General features: G+C 35.0%; 1 protein-coding gene across 12 annotated transcripts in view; it reads left to right on the top strand.

The window, feature by feature from the left end:
• The window catches only part of PHF20L1 (PHD finger protein 20 like 1), a 61,095-nt gene that overhangs the window by 21,267 nt on the left and 19,299 nt on the right, over positions 1-20,529 (top strand). For 7 of the 12 annotated variants that reach the window (XM_030012857.2, XM_030012855.2, XM_030012854.2 and 4 more), the window contains 7 exons: positions 1,643-1,725; positions 5,518-5,770; positions 7,797-7,982; positions 8,189-8,395; positions 15,759-15,977; positions 16,176-16,232; positions 17,555-17,659. In XM_030012857.2, coding sequence (XP_029868717.1) covers positions 1,643-1,725; positions 5,518-5,770; positions 7,797-7,982; positions 8,189-8,395; positions 15,759-15,977; positions 16,176-16,232; positions 17,555-17,659 — 1,110 coding nt within the window. Of the gene's footprint in view, positions 1-1,642; positions 1,732-5,517; positions 5,771-7,796; positions 7,983-8,188; positions 8,396-15,758; positions 15,978-16,175; positions 16,233-17,554; positions 17,660-20,529 lie in introns of those variants that run through there. The other 5 variants (XM_030012862.2, XM_030012861.2, XM_030012860.2 and 2 more) reach the window with 2 other exon arrangements.

The following is a 20,529-nucleotide window of genomic DNA, read 5'->3' as shown; positions in this document are numbered from 1 at the left end:
TCCAACCCCCCTGCCATGGACAGGGACATCTTCCACTGGATCAGGCTGGTCAAGGCCCTGTCCAGCCTGACCTTGAACACTGCCAATGATGGGGCATCCACTTCTCTGGTCCAGCCTGTGGTTTGTAGAACCACAAAAGCTGCCTTATAGGCTGTAGTTTGTTGTTTAGTATTTAAAACTCTACTTCACTTAATTTTGAAAATTATTTTATGCTTTTCATTTTAAATGTATGATTGTCAATATAGGGAACATAGCTAATTTTGCAACTTGATTTAAACAGGATAATTTGAGTTACAAATGTTTATTTAGGTCCACGGAACCTAAATCTTTTATGGAGCCTAATGCAGAATTACAATCTTACCTGATAATTTTATTTGTGTTAATATAATAGGGCTAAGTAAGTTTCTGCTTTTCAGTTAACCTATTTAGCTGTAAAATCAATTAGTTTACAGCTCTTGTTATGGACATGGTGTTCTGAAAAAGTTTATTTAAAACATAACTGCTTTCCAGTAAACTGAAGCATAACTTAATCTAACATAAAGAGTAAAGGAAACAGAGCACCTAGTATTTATTGTGGAATGCTGAAATGTGATAGCTCTCTAGCAAAATACCACAGTGGTTTTTTGTGTGCATGTTTTGGTGTTTATTAATGTCCTGAACGCTTCCTGAGAGCCCAGGCTTAACTAATTTATAATTCCTTGGGCATTGTGCACTGTAAATTAATTTTGAGCATGTCTAATTTTTCATGGAATGCAACAGGAATTTCTTGTGGATTTGTCAGCTCAAGTTATTTTTGAGGACTTAAACTCTCCACCTCTAATATTGACATTCCCAGGGATTATAATAGTAACTTTTATTCAGATTTGTGTATTTCAGGTTTTATCAGTTCTGCTTTGTCTTATGGCATAGAACTTTTTCTTTCTCTGCGTACCTAGGTAATTGAAGTTATTGTGTGAAGTAGAATTGAAGCTATTGCTATATGCTTAGCCAACAAAAAGCTTTCTCCTATTTATGTTTTCTTGTGTTTTACAGATTTTTAGTAGTAGTGGTATTGTATATGAGTTCATGAATGAGGTGACATATTCTGATGTATTTGCTCCCAATATGGTCTTGTTATGGAGGTAATTTGGGAGCTCCACTGCTCAGAATATTCATTTGGAAATTAAATCCCTTGTTCTATTATGTCTAAGAAAGTTTTGCATGTGTTAGAGTTAAGAAGTAGTAATACAAATTCTGATGGGAATTTCTTAAAGGCTGGAAAGGGGAGAGGTAGAAAAGGTTTGTAAATAATTTTGATCTCTCAGAACTTACTAAAGTATTGCAGGCTTGGTTTTAAAGCCCAAGTGCTTGGGCTTTATAAGGATGGTGAGGAATTATTTTACAATTGATAATTTGATTTTCATCTTGTTAGTGGAAATGGCAGAGAAGTACCTCTTGTGAAAGGACACCATCATGGGAATGTCCTTTAACTTTTTGTTTCTTCTAATTTAAAGTGTTCAGCTTTGTGTGGAGCTGTTACAGAGATAATTATGTGGTAGATATAAGCAGTTCATGTTTTTCGTCTCACTATTTTGCCTTGTTTTCCACAAATTCTTGTTGCAAGCTCCTTCTAACTAAAAATCTCTGCAACTTTTCTCCTAAGGTTTATTGGCATCCAAAGCTGTTGTTGCAGATGGTGCTGAAAAAAAGGAAGGCAACAAAGAAACAGCTCCAGTCCTGGAGCAGGTATGAAATGGTAGAGTTTGATTCTTTTGCAAGGTTCCCACTGGAGTGTGCCATGGAGATGTAGTACCTACAACATTAAAATTTGCCCCTTCAGATATAACAGGGAACTGAAAATTGATCTTATGTTTACATTTCTGGCAGAGCCAGAAGTATGGAATTTAATTGTCTCTAAACACAGTGTTGACTTGGATTTCAGTAATCAGCTTTTGTGTTAGAAAACTAACAGAAAACAAAGAAAAATGAAGTCTCCATGCAACAAATGTGAGGAGACCAGTGTCCCAAGGTCCAGTTTTAAAGCTGGAACCATGACCATGACTGGCTTAGGAAAAGGCCCTTACACAAATGTAATTTGTGTTTGAAACAGGGTTTTTGACATCACATAGAACTTCTTTTAAAAGAAGTTTCTTTTATATTGTACGAATTTGGTGTTGTAGGCTTGTATGTGTTTTATGAACTGCTCAATGAGCCATACATTTTGCAAGGGTGTGTATTTTAATAAATACAAAAAAGAAACTTTTAAATAATGTTAAGGGTCTGATTTTTAAACCTGCATATTTGCAGGACCTGAAGGCTGCCATTTTATCTTTGGCTTCTTCCATTGTGTTCAGGCATTGCTTGACTCCGAGTTGTGCATTATCTTGCATATTAAAAGGGCTGAATGCCTAAGCATGGTAAAGCAAGCTAAGGATGAACAGTAGTCTTGATTCAGGACATCTTTGTTTTCCAATGATTTAAATCAGAGCCTTAATGTAGTTTTAATACAGCTTTTTTGTATTCATTTTCATTCTTCTTTAACAGCAGCATTTGAATAAAGTAGCCTTGCTGCTCGCAATTCTTAAAAGAGCACTTCTGTTCTTAAGCCCCGGCACACTCTATGAACAGTCCCTACCCCAAACTTTATTTGATATTTTGGTTGTACTGGTTCTTTAGAGCTGATATATAATTGCATTGCTGTGGTTTTTCCATTGACACTGCATTGGATGCAAATCTTGTCAATGGAACATGATTTTCTGTTTTTAATGCTGTCACTGTAACGGCTAACTGAGCCACTACGGTGTCAATGCATTGACCGATATTTTGCATAAAGGTTTACAATGTATTGACATGACATTCCATTTCTCAAATTTTTTGCATATTAAAGATGCTATGATTTTATTGCTACTGTGTGTGATATTTTCAATGTGCAAAAAACTGTGAAATGGCTTACAGCATGTTGTTTTTGGAAGAATCATTACAATGTAAATCTTATCATGCAGAATCCCATTAGAGTGAATGGGACTTTGTGGTTTACATAGACTGTGTATGCAACAGTATAAACTACAGTGCATATTTACTAAACCCTTTTTGTTACTTCTTAAACTTAGTAACTCGGCTGTTTCTGTTTTATTGATTAAACATAAAAAAAGATGTCTCTGTCATTGTTTACATGCTAATGGTCTGAAAAAACTCATTTTTGGAAATAGTAGTTAAGCTCCTTTAAAGAGGCATCTAAAATCTCAAATTGTCCTATTCCTTTGCTTCTAACTAAAACCAGAAACCTCGTAAATATTTAAATGATTAACTGTGGGGAGGAAAATTTTTGAGCTTAAAGCTTTTTTACTAAGTTCCTGCCCAAACTCAAATTAAAATGGCCGAGTTATAAACCTCCCCAAAAGGTTTTCCAATAGCAAAGCTGACATTCCTTAGAGGTTTTGTCTGCTACTGCTATAAAATTGAATGGGTAAAATATCTTGTAGGTTTTTTTAATAATGTAATACAGAACATGGTAGAAGTATTCAGGCCAATAGCCGAAAACTGACTTTGTTGATGGAAGTTTATTTTATTTATATTTATATATTTTTAGTTTACAGTTGTCTTAAACCCAAAACCTCAGACGATTAGTTGCAGATACAGTAGTTTATTTAACTGTATTAGGGTATGTCATGTTATATTTCCTTTTGACCAAGACCTGGTTAGATGAATAACTTTAATTCATTAAGGTTTTTAATGTTAATTTGTCCTGTTAAGAGGTTAAGCACCTTATCAAAATATTAATTTAATTTTTTTAATCTTGTTTAAATAACTTTGTAATTTGAAAGTAATGGATGCTGTAGTAATGTCTTTCACATCTGTGAAGATGAACAATAAAATTGTTTATTTACAAGTTACGACTCTAATTAATTTCTGGTAATACCTCTCATAACCAGCATAGGTATACTCCACAGTTCATGGAATATTTTATTTAAATGAATAAACTGCACTTAGTACATGTGTAATTGAGTTATTCAAGGTAGAACTGATGTCTGCTGAATGGGATGTTTTGCACCGGATCTTTACATGATACTTCCAGCAAGCTATTCATGTAGCATTCAGGGGTGCCCTATTGCAAACATAGAACGTGCACTTGTGGGTTTTTGTTTTACTTTTTTTTTTTTCCCCCTTCCATTGGAACATGGAAAGTTCTAGTGGAAAATAAAATTGCCATTTATAACAAAACCCAATAATACCCTCAAATCATCAGAAATGTGACGTTTTTAGTTTGGATAAAGTGGTGCACACATTCTAGAAATATCTTTCTACTTTGTTAGTTATGGTTTTAATAGATGGTACTATGCTGTGTGATGTAACTGGGACAAGAAAGGGGACAGGTTTAAGGAATTATGTTCAGATATTGTAGTTTGCCATTACTGGGCAAGTTGTAACACATGCACAGTTTGTTCAGTAAAGTAGGAAGAACTTCCAGTTAAAAATCTAAAATGCTAATGTCTGTCAATGCATGCTAATTGTCTACAAATAATACTTAAGTATGTGTGTTAAGAAGTTAAAATTGATGAAAAATTGGAAAGCTGCATTACATGTAGAATTTTTTCTTCAAAAGCTGTTTTAACTCTTTATCTGCTCATTTTTCCCCAACAGTTAGCAATCTATTTAACCCTGTGGTGCTAGAAGTTGTGATTTCTTCATGTGTTTGCACAAACATATAATGTGGTGAAATCCAGACTCCCAGCACTGAAAGGGGTTGTTGTGAGAGTGTGTTCAGTATTTGGAAACTTTTTGTTGTTTTCAGACATTCCTTAAAGGAGCATTATCAACTTTTTCAGGTTCTTCTCTAAAAATGAAATTCGTGTTAAACAAGGTTTTCCTGAGGAACTTTTTCAAATTTCTTTTTTTGCTATGGTCAGGTAGAGGACCGTGAAGGGAAAATCTTGGCAACTTTTTTTAGAACTGCAGTCCTCTGAACAAGGATCACTTGCTCATAGCAGTGCAAAAGCCTGTCAGAGTTCAGGGATTGTCTGGATGATACTCTTAGTCATATGGTTTAGTGTTAGGTAGTCCTGCGAGGAGCAGGGAGTTGGACTTGATGATCCTGATGGGTCACTTCCAAATTCAGCTATTCTATGATTATACATCAGTGTATGTATTCTAGCTTGTAACAGGTGTTCTCCAAGTTATACTTTGAGGAAGCACTGACGCTCCTGGTCTACTGAAAATGAAAGAGACAGAAACTAAAAAGACTTTGGTGAATTTTTAAAATGGGAATAGAGGAAAAATGTTTTGTTTTCAGGCTTTTTGCATATATTTCAAATAGTAAGAAATGAGGGTGTTCTGAACACTGAAACTAATTGATGGTGCTCCTTTAAAAAAATTGTTTAATGTGATGAATTTTAAATAGTTTTCATTTGTACTGAAAATAATGTTGCTTTAAAATGTGTTTTGAATACTAAAGTTGCTTTTAAAAAAAATCAAAATAGAATACAAGAACTACAGCGAAGAAACTGAAATAAAAGTATCAATTTTTTATTATTTATTCAGGAGATTTCACCTAAACCACAAAGTCAGAAAAAAAATGAAGCTGATATTAGCAGTTCTGCCAACATTCAGAAACCTGCACTGTTATCCTCAACTTTGTCTTCAGGAAAGGCTCGCAGCAAGAAATGCAAACAAGAATCTGGAGATTCTTCTGGGTGTATAAAGCCCCCTAAATCACCACTTTCCCCAGAATTAATACAAGTCGAGGATTTGACGCTGGTCTCTCAGCTTCCTTCTTCTGTGATAAATAAAACTAGTGAGCACAGACATTTTAAAAAAAATACCGTAATTACTTATAAGAGATATACAGAAATTTTTTTTGGTTGTAAATCGCTATTGCTTTTAAAAATGAATCTGCTTTAAATAAAAGGTCCAAGCGGGAGATTTAGGGGTAGCTCAGTATTTTAAAAGTCAAGTCAGATAATAAGGCATATGAATTACTCTACCGGAAATAATACATTTAAATAATACATTTATATTTATGGAGTCATGGCTTTTAATGGTTGGCTTTCCCTCCAGCTTAAATCTCCACATTAGTATTAACAGTGATACAGGAAAAATCAAACCTCTCTTCTGAAGGGGCCTGATTCATTAAAAAGAAAAGACGTACACCTTGGTTGTGGACCTTTCCTTCTCTGAGAAATTCCACCTTCAGCAGGCTGATGTGCTGTACCTGTTGGCTGTGGCATTCTTCACCTTATGTGATATTTCCTCCAAATACGATGTGAAAGAGAAGATGGGTTCAAGATCTGTGGTGGGGCAATATAAAAAAATCAGGTTTCTTTGTCTCAGAAAAATACAAGCTTCTCAAACATGTGTAACTGATTTGCAAAGTACCAAAATATTGGTTGTCAGAAGAACAGGGAAAGGTTCATGGTACATCTTTGAATATGCTATTTTTTGTGAATATTAAAATGTCTATAACTTTTTTTGAGATTACATTAGGTTTTTAGTGTTGCTTAGGGTCAGGCTCTTTGTTGCCTGAAGAACATTAAATGATGAGGCTAAGAGTTAAAATAAATGTGGGTTCCAGTGAGTCAAAAGCTACATTTTTGTTTCCCTTTTAGAATAGTAATTGAGGACGGAAGACTAAACCTGCATTGTGTCCCCTTAACCTTGATTTGATATTTTCCCTTAGGAGATAAGTTTCTTTTAATCTTTTCTCACAGATAACTTTAAATGAATGGGAGAGGGAGGGGTACAAATTCAGCCATCTTTATTTATTTAGGACACATAGGTATAAATTGTATTTTGTCCCCAAAAAATATTAGTGGTCATCTATATTGTAATATGCCTTCCCTCCCCACCCCTAAAATAATGGTAAGTAGTTTCCCTTGAGCATGTTTGTATTTTGGAGTAAGTTAGACTTCTCTGTAGCAATATTTTAAATGTTAGCTAATTTAAAAATTGGTTACTTAATACATTAGATCTTGTTAGTGCTGTCTTTCAACTTTGACTTCCAAGTCTTTACCACCTCTAATGGAAATTTAATTTTGCTGTGTCTGTTTTTGAATCTGTACATCTTTGACTCTAAAAACTGCTTAAGGAAAGGAGAGAACAGTGTTTTACAGTGTAATAATGACTTAAATGTTTTCCAAGGCAGAATTTGTGAAACTGGGTAAAATTGGAGAGATATAGAGGAGTGTGGGTTTTTTGTTTTTAATGAATCAGGCCTATATTAACCTATATCAATTCTCCCCCCCCCCTTTTTTTTTTTTTACAAAAAAAAAAAAGTATAAGGTTCTTGAGCCTTCTTCCTGTGCCACGTGTTGGCAGTGTGCATTTGAAATATAGCTGGAGTATTGATAACAGGTTAGCAGAAGATGGGAGGTGGGATATAAAATTAACCACTGCTTTTGATTATTTTTTTTTAAGTTGTATGTTACCACTATCCATACTTTTTAGATCTTTAACTGTGATCATTTGTTCTGTTTACTGTTAAATTCTATTGCCCCCTTCCATTATAAGTAGCCTACTCTCATGGGTTATATGGGGGGGTTGCTTATTTTAAGTACACTGTTTGCCTAAAACAACAGCCTTTATCAGTGGGGAAGTAGATGCCCTCGTAATGTATAATAAGCTAAAAGCAGAATCATATCTTGAGCATAACTCTTTTTGCTCCTGGTAGTCACAGTTTTTAATTACTTTTACTGGTTCTGCTGTGATTACCAGCTTTGCAAATAAGAGTTATTTAAAGCACTCTCCATCTTTAGATCTCAAATACTGCAGTAAGATTATGGTATATCTCTCTGCTTCATGAACATTGAAAGATCTCTTTTTAGGTCCATCACAGCCAGTGAATTCCCCTAGATCCTACAAACATAGCCAACGGAGAAGAAGATCACAGCGTTTAGCCACTTGCTCCTTGCCTGATGATTCTGTAGAAAAAGTTTCTTCTCCCTCTTCAGTTACTGATGGAAAAGTGTTCTCCATCAGTGGTCAAAACCAACAGTCATCAAAATTGGAGGGTAATGTATCTTAATCTAATAAAGAACTGCCCAAGAGAAATTGAATCCTAAAAATTAGACCTTTCACGGTTTTCATCTAACGGGATATTTTGACTTACTGTAGCTAAAGCTGTATGCTGTTCCTATGTTATGTAACGCTGCAATCCAATCTGTTGTTTGTTGGACCTATGTATCTTTTTTAATATTACATTTTTTCTTTTATGTAGTACCTGATGTTGCTCATATGTCACTTGAGAAGCGTGGACCATGTCTCCCTCTTGATTTAAGCCGTAGTTCGGAAGTTACAGCACCATTATCCACAGAATCCACTTTCCGTAATGAATATCCCAGTAAAGACAAGGAAGATATTCAGATGATTACTTATCTTTCTTCCAAAGCAGTAACTGATGGAAGAGTAGCTACAACAGCGTCAGGTAAAGAGATTCAGTATACAACCAGTTAGGTTTATAGTTGCAGGGTTGAAACGTGTATGTATTCAGTCACACAGAAAGAGAGGATACTTTTTTTTTTCCCTTTCTGCACACTTACAAACCTGCCACTCATTCTGGGGTCCATCCATCTGCATATTCTTCGTCTTCCACTGGCTTTGAGCTGAATTAGCACTTTTTCTAACACACTTTAAGGGGGATCTGAGAGTGTGGAGTATAAAAAGCAGTATTTCTTTCAAAAATATTTTATATTGTTAAAACTTGTAAAAATAATTCATGAAACTGTTTACTAACATACTAATATACACTAAATCTGGATATACTCATTGATCTTCTAGCTTCAGCTTTAAAACTTAGTAGCATTTTGCAAGGCAGTCAGCATTCGTCTACCTTTGCTTCTGTTTGCATTGGAAATTTTGTTGCTTGCTACAAAATGTTACTTGAAAATATTTCTGAAAAATCCTCTGAAACTTACATAGGCTTGGTTCACCCTCACAGAGTTAGCATAGAGCCCAGTACTGGAACTCTGTGCTGCCTTTCACTTTGTAACAGTTTACTGGCTACTGTGGTTTAAGTGAATCACTTGGATAGAGGCAATTAGAGATTTGGGGGACAGTTTACATAGTGATTTGCAGAACCTAAAAGTGGGTTTTCATCCAGTTTATGTTAGGTGTCCATATACTTTTTTTAACTGGCTTCCAAGAAAGAATTTTCTCAAAAGCCTTTTTTTTATTTAAATGAGAAAATTGTTCAATAAAGTAAGAGGAGGAAAAAATCAAGTTATTCTACTCTTCTGGGGAAGTTTTTTGGTAAATGTGATCAATAGTAAAGGAGGACAACATGACCTTAAACTATATAATTACAGCACTCAAATTATAACTTAGTCTTGTTTGCGGGGTGGGGGAAAGCAACAGCTTTGCATTAAGCTGATAGTATAGCTGCAGTGCTCAATAGGTCAGTGAAGCATTTTATTTAGTACGTACAGCCCCTTCTTGGGTGTCTGCCCACACATACTCCCACTGAAAGTGTAAGGTGATCACTTCATCGAGTTGTAGCATAGCTATTTAACCTGATATAGCAAAAGCCGGGTCGGATTCTTGGATCAATATTGCGTAGATTAAAATAGGTGATTGTTAATTATCCTTTCTCTCTCTCTCTGAAAAAAAAAAAACCAAAAACCCAAACTATTAATCTCTTAAACTAATTTGTCAAAATAAGGGCTATGGGAATTTCTAATGAGCTGCCACTTAAGCTTTTAAAAATATTACTTAATTTCTCATGTGAAAACATGTGACAGTCTTTGTTTGCCTTTGATACATTGCATAGCAGTAGAATCGCAGGTTCCTGGGAAAATTACTTCTGTAAATGTCCTTTTATCTCACATCTTCTGCCACTAAGAGAAGTGCTTTTGAGAGTTCTATATTTGCCCATTCATAGAAGAAGATTATAAAAGAAACCAACAGCTTCCAACTACCATCTGTTTCTTGTTTATTAGAACTCACTTCAGTTACTAGCAATTTGACTTTTGGCTTGTCTGATATGTTTTCTGGATCATTTAATGTGTAGTTGGTAATGCTAACGGGTATCTATTTTGTTGCCCGCTTCCGTCATGGGACTGGCTTGGAGTCTGAGCAAGCTGATTCTAAACCCAGTGTCCATGAGTACACTTCTACCTGTTTATTTGTTGAGCTGGGTCTTGGTCACAGCTCAGTCTAATTAAAGAAATAATATGTTTCATTTATAGTCACCTTTATTTATGAGTCAAAAATATTTGACATGTCCACACACTTTGTGTGAGGGGAAACCATTCCCCAAGAAAATTCTCTCTTATTACTACTTGAGTCCAGAATGGGAGGATGGAAGCACTTGCAACCTATGCTAGAGGATACAGTTTATACTGTATTTAAAGCTTAATGGAGTTTTTTTGGACCTACATGATTTTAAGAGTTATAAGCTCTTAAGGAGCTGATTTGCCAGCTCCCTTTTTGTCTTCTGGTTTTTTGCCTTCTGCAAAGACCTGTGTATTGTTCCTAATTTTCATGTATTACAGTTTTCTTCTATGCAATAGAACTCTGTCTTGAGCTTTCATACTGACTTTTTGTCCAAATGTTAGAAGTTTTCAGAAGTATTCAGCCCAGCCTCCACTTGAGCGGTATAAGCTTTGTGGGCTGAAAGACTAATCTAAGCAGTTTGACATCTTTAATTCAGAGATTTCGTAGAAAGTTTTGGAGCTAGCTGCGCCTGTCAGTAGTATCTCTAGGACTCTATAACTGAAGTTCATGTGTCCTTTGGGTTCATCTCGGGTTTCTAACTCTGGTGAAACTTGTTTGTGTCCTATCCTCATATTCTTCTTAGAAGAAAAAGAAAAACGTAGCATTTAAGATCAGGTTTGAAAACTCTAGAGTTACTCTACACTGTTGAATAGTTTTTGTTGTGTTCTCTGCTTTAGAAGGCATCTTTTTACTTTTGAAATAGCACAGGTTCTCAAGTCATGTTACTTAAGCACACATAATTCTACCAAATTCTTGCATGCTTCAGGAGAATGAATAGAATCCACTCTATTTATCACAACTTTTCCTTTTCTAGTGAACCTGTTTAAACAATAGCAAGATAATATATAAAGGAGAGGTGCCCAAAGCTTTCCTTTCTCATTCCTGTTGATGCTTGAAATTATTGAGAAAAGTTAATTTGCATTATGCAGGAACGTCTGCCTGCCTAAGTGTTATTTAATATATTGCATTGTTTAGTGTATGCATTGTGACTCTGTAGGTTACAATATGAGAACTCTGGTGTAAAATCCAGACTATCCTGTAATTGTTTTTTTTAATCTGAAAGAGCTATTTTAAATCTATGTCCTTTTATGATATTTCTGCTTTTTAGATTTTATTGACACAGTCTGGACAGATCTGGTATTCTAGATTTTGACAACACTATGGAGTTTGCTAAGTGCGCTTAAGTTGGACCTGCTGTCTTCGTAATCATTGAAGTAGATAACTGTAGATAGTTTCAGAAATTATCCATAATTTTATGTTGTTGAAAATGATGCATTTCAATGACTTCTTCATTAAAAAGATACTAAGTTGGTGTTTTTCAGAGAGGAGGGATAAAGTGCACTGAAGTGCAGAAGCATAAATGGTAACCCATAGTATTAACATATAGATTCCTTCTCAAGATCATTGCTCAAAATGAACAGCATGAAAGGCAGCACAACGGCATAAAGGCAGCACAAAAGCACTATGATCAATTCCTTCAGTCCACAGGCTGCATGGAAGTACTGTGCACTTTGGTAGACACTGGTACACTACCAGTTAATCATTGAACAGAGGTACTGCTTTGCCTAAACTGGTGCAAGGACCTACTTGTGATCACTTGATATCACATACATAACTAAGAATCCTTGCTTTCATTTGTCAAACTGTTTAAAATGGAGATAAGTGGCCTTTTTGTCACTTAGACTTTAAATTCACAGTCAGTCTAAATACATGCAGAACACTGTAGTTTTGTAGTTCTGACTACATGAAGTTCAGATCTTTCTGTAGTTATAATTTTCTTAAATTTGTGATGGTCTTTCTTCATTTTTGTAACTCTACACCATTTATGTTAAACTGTTATGTATTGAGCAAACAATTTCAGCAAGCAATCTGGGTTTTAAAATTTAAGTAAAAGGAAAATATTGTTACATTTGCTAATATAGCAATATTAACATTTATAATAATAATATAACAATATTATCATTAGCTGTTATTTCCTGTTGTAGCTCAGTCTAGATTATTTTGCTAGTAGGGTAACATTAGGTTAACTATATGGGAGAAATTTTCACATAGGCTAAAAGAAAAAGCGTTGTATACTTTTACATAATTTTATTGATAACAGTTTAATGCAGCAGGAACAAGAAATGGCTGATGTACAAAATTTTCAGAAAACGAGATCAGTCGCTTTTTATTAAACTCTTGCCAGTGTTACTGGCTGCCCTGTTTTTAAGAGGTATGTAGACTCTAGTGAGCTAAAGCTCTTGTTACTTTGGAGCTTTTTGTCTTACTCCAAACATCTAGTGACAGTCAGGTTTACTCCCTAATTTGAATGTCTGCCATTCTAATCTCTGCCCTGAAGTTCTCAGCTGATTCTTGGGGTAGTTACCTGAAGGCAAGCAAGAAATTTTCATGTCCTCATCCTTCCTAAAGAGATAATTTTGTGCAGGATCTGGTATTAATCTGTAATATTTATTTAAAATGCATTTAGATATAAAATTAATCCTATGCACTGGGAATTCAAACCACAAAATTAATTATGATAGAACCATGAATTATGCTGGTCATGTTATGATTTAAGTTGTATATTAATGCAGATGATGATATTTCTGTTATTAGGAAAGTTGAAACATCAAAAGCCATGGAATAGAGTATCATGCAACAAAATAAGTCACTTCACATTGGTACAGTTTATTTTAATTTGCTGAACTGAAATAAGCAGTACCACTTAAAAGCCCGTCTGTGCTGCTGCGCTTGTAGCACAGCATCCTGTTCTGTGCCTGTGCTTGCACGAGGAGGGGCTTGTGTCACTTCACCGTGCCAGACAAGGAGAGGTAGCATTGGAAACATGTCATAAACCGGACTGGAAAGTGCTGTAGTTTACATTTGGTTTTCATCTGAAATCAGTCTTCTGATGATAAAATTGATCTTAGAACAATGACATAATCAGTAGTTTATCAAGTCTAATCTCTAAGCATCTTTCTGCTGAGTGTTAACTGCAGACCTCCCACACTTCACTGTGTGGGAGGTGGCTGACTAGACTCCTTAACAGGAATAAAATTGCAATTAAAAGTAACAGTTAAAAAAAAGTTAACATTTCTATAAAGGAGATTTTTTATAAACTAATATTTATCTTGCTGTATTTGTTACTTGCCCTTCAGACTGTGATTGCCTACTTTGTCTAATTTTGTGGTTACCTGTACGGCGTAGTGATTGCACAATTGAAAATTAGACTTTGCAAGCCTTTTAATGCTTTATTTAGGATTTGAGGATTTAAGATTCTCAGTCGAGAATGATTTCTTATTAATAAAAGTAAAAGCCAAGAATAACATTGTAGTGTGTGCAGGCATAATAGTAATTTCTTTTTTCAGGTTACTATAGAAAGGCTGTCTGGAGAGCTCTGTCATTGAGATGGATATTTGTGTGACTGTAGCAGATTTCTGCCCATCATAAATGTTCCCTCAAAGAATTATTTAGTTACTAGCTGATTACTTTGTCAGATGTGCTTGTGTTGAAAATTGTTGAGATACTGAAGTTTGTTGTGTTGTGGCTATCAATATCCGAGAATGTTTGAATGTCTGAGGTCAGGATTTCTTCTGAGTAATGAAGTTTAAATACTAATTAATCTGATATTGAGACTAAATTTCTCTTGAGATTGTTTGGATGGAGTATTCTCACATCTTTTCATCAAAATGGCAGTGACCTAACCAAATTATGTGCGTTTGGGTGATCCTTTTGTGCTCTTTTTAGAAACGAGACAAGACGTTGATAGCATGATGATGTGGAGAAGTGTCACTTTTTTCTTTCACTGAGGTGCTAAAATATACTCATTGCTCCACAGATGGCAAAGCAGTTCAGTCCTGTAACAGAGACAAATGCTAATTAGGAAACCCAAGAAAAGAATAATTTGGATAATGTTTTGTGTGGAGAAGTATCCCAGCAAGCTGAGTCCGCTTGAAATACAGACAAAGGCAAGAGCTTGAATAGTAGACCACTCTTGAAAGGATTATGGTCTTAGGTGAGATTGTTGATTTGAGGTAGTGGAAAGGCTCAGGTAGCCTCAGCCATGGTCATGCAGCTCACGTCTTGTGTTAGAAGCCAGCATGCAGAGCTGAGCAGCTGCTGCTGGCTGCTGGCTAGACTGCCTGGTATGGCGATGTCTTGCATCTTGCAGCTGGGAACGCCTGGCATTTAAAAGTGCTGTGTGGTGTGGTAGGTGATGCACCACTTTCTGTTGCTCTTGGTGCCCCTGCGGCTTTCTTACTTTGTGGCTTTTTGATTGTTTTCCTGAGAAGTCTGCCTAGGAGTTGGAGTAAGTTCATTTAAGGTGTATGTTGTATCATAGTAGAATTGGGTTGGTCTGTCCAAGCCTTACAGAGTCAACCCCGAGATGTTCTTGCCTTTTCCCCAGAATCCCTTTATGACTGATGAATTTACTAAACTATCTTAACACTGCTTGTTTAAATGTTTTTTGTTGTTTTATTAGTGAATACTTTTTTAAAAAAGGAGCGGGGGGGGGGGGGAGCTCAAAGAACCCACTCCAGATCAGCTTTGTATTTTGTCTTGTTTAATATCTTGACTGCTAGCATGCTAGCAGGTATTTTTCAGGACTTTTTTTTTTTTGGTTCAGCACTTTAACCCACGAGTGTTTTTTCCGTGCTGATACTTTCGCTGGGCTCATAAGTTGAGAGACACCAAAGGTGTCTGGTGCCTCCAAGTATTTACAGCTGGCACTGAAAAACCTGAACCCTTTGTGACTTTGCAGAGATGCATTTTTGTACAGTATGTCCTCAGCACGGTCCTGAAATGTCCTCAATGTCCTGATGAAGATTAGGCTTTCCTAATTATATTTAAATGAAACTTAAAGCTCTCACAATATTGATGAACACAGTAATAGAGAGTTTTAAATAACTTTTATTTTAGTTTATTTGAAAATTATAATTTGAGTTTTATTTTACCATGTTATTTCCTAATTTGCATCAGAATAAGATTAACAATCAACTAAATATTTTACTGAATAAACTTTTCTGAATAGTGTAAGGTAAGAACTGTCAGTATATGATGCTGAATTCTGACAAATTATCACAGTATTTTGCATGTAATTCAAATGTGGATTAAATACACACATGAAGGACAGTGAACTATTTAAACATTATTGAAATCAATGAAAAATGCAATAAGCAGAAGTGTAAATTTTATACATAGCACTAAAAATGTTGTACCAGAGCTCAGTTTCTCTGTTCAGATAATGGAATGTTAACTTAAATGATATTGACAATGTCAGCACCTTTAACCCTTATTGTTGACGCGGGTTTCTATTACAGTGAAATAAAAAGGAAACAAAAAGGCTTAAAAGCAGCAAAAGTACACTTAAACAATACAAGTAGTTTAAAAAGCGAGTGCAAATTCCAAAACGAAGAAACCTTCTGTGGCATGTATTGTCTTGTATGTAAGACTAAGACCTAGGCATTCATATGCAATAATTATGTTAAGTGTGATGATATTATTACCAGTACTTGACATTTCAGTGATCTGACCCAGCCAGTGATCTGGCTGCAATCCTTACAGAATGCCTAGTAAATCTGTCTTCTTGTTTTCAGCACCCTCGTCCCATGTACATGCCTTGCATCTGGAAATGCCTTTAACCAATAGTCTAAAGTTACCCAAAGGGAATAGTAAAAAAAAGAGGTCTTCCACATCAGTGAGCTCTGAAGGGACAGAGATACAGTGCTCTGTACCCATAAAGGAGAAATGTTTTGAGAGTCTGAAGGAGAAAATATTAAAGAACGTGATTGAGAAGGACAAGCATTCAGAAGTTGGTAAACTACAATACTTTTTGTTTCCAGTGCTTTAGACAATAAAAATAATTGTAAAGTGGCATTAAAAATAATTTTATTGTTTGTATGTTTCTTATTATTATGTACCATTAGGACTTTTTACGGTCTAATGATTTTACAAGAAAGTGGGTCATCAGCCAGACATTGCACTTATGTCACATATTCTTCTTCAATTTGCAGGTGCAGTGAGAGTGGAAAGAAAAGGAAAACTGGAAGAGAAAAGTTCTTCAACATATGGTATGTACAGAGCAATAATATTTTTAGGAAAAAAGGAAAAATTCTCTAACACTTGATGTCTTTGAAGAGCAAATGTAAAAGTGTAAAATATTTCCTGGGCCCAGCTGCACTTCTTTTGCTTGTTTAGGTCTTAAAAACGGTTTTTATATATATGACAAGTTTATAGTAGAAGAATAATTTTATAAGAGGAAATGAAAGTGCCCATAGCAAGGATTTGGAAGGATTCAAAAGTACCTATGAGAGGCCTGGGAAAAAAAAAAGTTTGTGTTTGTCTGGTTTTTGTTTCAGTTGAATTAGGGGTACTGCCTTTATTTCCTTGTACTGACCGATTTGGCAAGGGGAGGAGAAAACAGTTAAGTGTTACTAGCAAAACATTTGGCAATTCTTGAAAGAAAATATAAATTGAGAGGGCTTTGGTTTTATCCTGTGTTTAAAAAAAAAAAAAAAAAAAAAAAAAAATTAGAGATGAACAAGAATTTAGAAGTGATTATACCTTGTTTTTCCAAGAGGTAAAATTTCTGTTTCTGTATTCCCCAAGAAGATAATAACACTCTAATTTGTGTGCAGGAAACAATCCTTACATACTGACTTTAAGGATTTAGTTTCTGTAACAAGTCAATTTCCTCATTATTTATCTCACTGCTGATAACTTAGAAAATGATTATGGAGTGAAAATGTTGTGGGATGTATTTTGTCTTGGGAGAATTAACAGGATAAATAGAATTTTCTGAGACAAAGTGCTTGTCCTCATGCATATATCAACAGTGATTAGAAGTGAGCTGCAGTGTAAAAAAATGTATCACAAATTTTAGTCAGAATCAGTTTTCTATGAGGATGTCGCTGTGTAGTAGAAAGTGCTGACAGCATCAGCAGTTTTGTGATACTGAAATTTCCTTCAAATCACTTTCTGTAGGTCTAATATGTGTTTTTAAGACAATGTTATCTTTTTAGTTTGGAATTCTGCACTTTTGAAAGCTTTTTCTCTTGCCCAAACCTTTTTGTTACAAGCTGTAAGTAAAATGTATGTTATAAGCTATTTAAATAATGTCACTTATTTTGTGTGCTTTCCTATATCTTCTGCTATGATATCTCATTTGGAAATACTTACAATGGTAAAATGTTGTTTGTTGAGATTCCTTTGAACCATTCTACCAGCAATTAATAAGAGACATGCCCAAGATATCAAGTAAATTAACCGAATCATTTTGATCTGACTAGGCAACTGGAATACTTGATTTTGAATGTCATGTTTAGGTTAAGCCAAATGAAGCAAGTAATTTGGAATGGTACTGCTGTTTTAAAATTACTAGTTTTTATTTTAGGTAAAAAGAAAGAAAAGGAAAAGGAGAAAAAAGAGAAAAAGGAGAAGGATCATAAATCAAAACAGAAAAAGAAGAAGAAAAAAAAGAAGAAATCTAAACAGCATGGTAAGTTCAATTTACTTTTTTTTTTTAATTAAGCAAAACCACTCAGCGTATTTATGGCATTAGATATTAAAACCTGTTTCTAAACAATATAAATGTCAAATTTTAGAAATTTCAAAGAATAAGTTTTGGCTTTAAATGTTGAAAGGACACTTATGTCTATGACCTCATTTTTGTGTTTATAGCCTGTCTCTGTGTGATGGACATAGATATTTCATAGATTTATTATTATTCTTCCTTCAAAAGATATGCTCGCCCTTCTCATCTCTTCAAATCCTTCATCTGAAGCTCTGTATGCACATCCTACCTATTTTGCTTGGATGTTAAAATTATTCTAGTATCTAGTCTGTTGCTGAATGTCAGTGGTTTACTGTATAAAATGCAGCCCCTCCTTAACAGTTAATCCTTAGCAGCTGAGGTTGGCATCTCAGCAACAGCCTTGTCTGTTGTCTTGACAAATGGTGATTCCATTTGTCTTCATCTCACTTCTCTGTTCTGATTCTGTGATCATATCACTTATCTTTTTCTTTTCTCTGTAATTTCATTCCCTAGAGGGACAAAAATAATTTGTTTTTTAGATATGAGGCTCTAGGTAGCTTGTGCTTTTTTAATAAAACAAACCCTTTCAAACCACTTTCTGTTTTTTTTTTTTTTTTTTTTTCCTTGTTTTAGAAGTACTCCTGTAAGACTGTGGTTTAAAGTTTTAGCACCATCCTTTCTGTAACTCTTCTTGGTATGATTTCTGTGGAAAAAACTGGACAATGTTTGGCTTTTCTTTTTTAATAAAAAGATAACTACCCTACTGACCAGTACAGTTTTATTGTTTCTTTGTATTTCTTCCCTTTTTCTACATCCTTTGGTTCTTTTAATCTCCCATAAAATCACGTTACAGATTCCTTGGTTTACCTTTTTTTGCAACCAGTGCAGTCTTCGTTGCAGCATTATGGCAATAAAAATAACATCATGGGCAAATACAGACTCATTCTGTCTTTCCTTCTTGCCAAAGACTGAACTTTTTTTCGTGTACTATGCCTGCTTACTTCAAAAAGTGTTTCAGGGCTTAAAATAATACTACTTATTTTATCTTGCTGCTGGTTTGTGGTGTGTGTTTGTTTTAGGGTTTTTTTGAGAACATCTTTAAATATTCAAAAATTTAAAAATGAGAACATAGACTGTCCTTTCTATGCCTATCAGATTGACTTTACTTTCAAGTACATTGACAGTGTACTTTACTAGATATCAGTTGTAATAACTTTGATTTAAAAATTCTTAAAATATGAGAATGTGAAAATTCAAAACCTATCAAACAAAGAATTTTCTAGAAACTTTTCCTCAAGACCATGTGGAAAAACTCTATGCATTAAAAGAGCTTCTGACCACAGACTTTTAAAGATGCCTTGTGGATCTCTTGAGTAGTTATGCCTTTGTCTAAAATTTGTGCTATAACGTGAAAATGCTCCCAAATCATGCAGTGCTTGGATGTGAACTGCAATAATCTAGATTTCACGTACTTCACCATCTTTATACTGGAGTAATATAATTTTAAACTGTAAACTTAAATTGCTTATTTTACCTAAAAATTATTGGGAGTTTTTTACTTGCACTGGGAAGGCATCTAAGTCTTTGCAAGAAAATATTGGTAAATGCTAGGTATGCAAGAACCAAAGAAAAGAACAAAAACCCCAAGACCCTGTGCAGTCTTGGCTACTTCATCTGTGATTATGTAAGACATGGCGGAGTGACTTAATACACTCTACTGGTTCTGTTTTTAGGAAGATGTTCAAAAGTAATACCCCATCACCTTGTGTACAGCAATATCCCCAGTAGCACTCTCAATGCAGTTTGATAAGAGTGAGAAAAATGTTTTATAGCTCTTCTGTCCTTTGAGTATATGACATTGAGTGTTGGTGTAAAAGTATTTGAAAAAGAACTTCTATAAAAATAAGCAAAATAATGGTTGAAGTATTTGAAAAAAGATCTTTTGAGCAGAACTGTTTTAATAGGTAACAAGTTTAGCTACAGATTTGAAATAAGGTTTAACTACATATATATATTTTATAATGGGGAAACATTGATATAGTATTTCCCTGAGCCTTCTGTTTCTTAGATTTCCAAAGAAAGAGGTAAATAGAGAAGTTTTCTATCATCTTTGGTGTTGAATCCTGGAATTTAGGTGAATCATCAGAAAAGGCTGATGGTAGCGCATAATTTAGAAGGTTTTGGAGGAGTTGGTCAGACTGGTGGTTCTCACCTGAGCGTGTGACACTTTGCTGTTTCGCGAAGCGCTGTGCTTGAGATCAGAGAGTCTAAGGCTTCGGACTGTCTGGGGTGCACTTGGTTCTCTGGTTCCATGCAGGTCTGACATGCAGTGGGTTCTGCAAACCCTATTCTTCCAAATCGATACAAATAGAGTACCTCTTGCACATTAACACAGAGCTGTGTTCTGCTCAGTATTGTTCTTTGGTTTTATCTTGTTGAGGTCGTAAGGTAGTTTGTTGTCGGTGGGGTGGTTTTTTAATTCTTTTTATTCCGTTGGTCTTTTTGCCAACTTGTCTTGAAACTTAGAAGCTTGGCAGAGGTACCATGATTAGGTTCCAACTTCTAGGGGCCATGTCCAATGCTTGTAAATATTAGGAGAAAACCATATACCTCCCAGTGCCCCAAAAAATAGGAATCTTAAATCCAGATGCAGAAAGCAGTGTGAATAAAACTTGAGCATTTTATTCTTTGCAAATTCTTCTAGTGAAAATCTGTTTCTAGAAATCTAGAGGTATTCTGCCTGGATTTTTTTTTTTTTTTTTTTTTTTAAACTGGGGAAAAACAAATGCTTTGGCAGATTCTGACTCCAGTGTCTGACCTTGAGAAAGACCATT

Source organism: Aquila chrysaetos, chromosome 4 (assembly GCF_900496995.4).
Source record: "Aquila chrysaetos chrysaetos chromosome 4, bAquChr1.4, whole genome shotgun sequence".
NCBI lineage: Eukaryota > Metazoa > Chordata > Aves > Accipitriformes > Accipitridae > Aquila > Aquila chrysaetos.
This window is presented reverse-complemented; position numbering and strand designations above follow the sequence as displayed.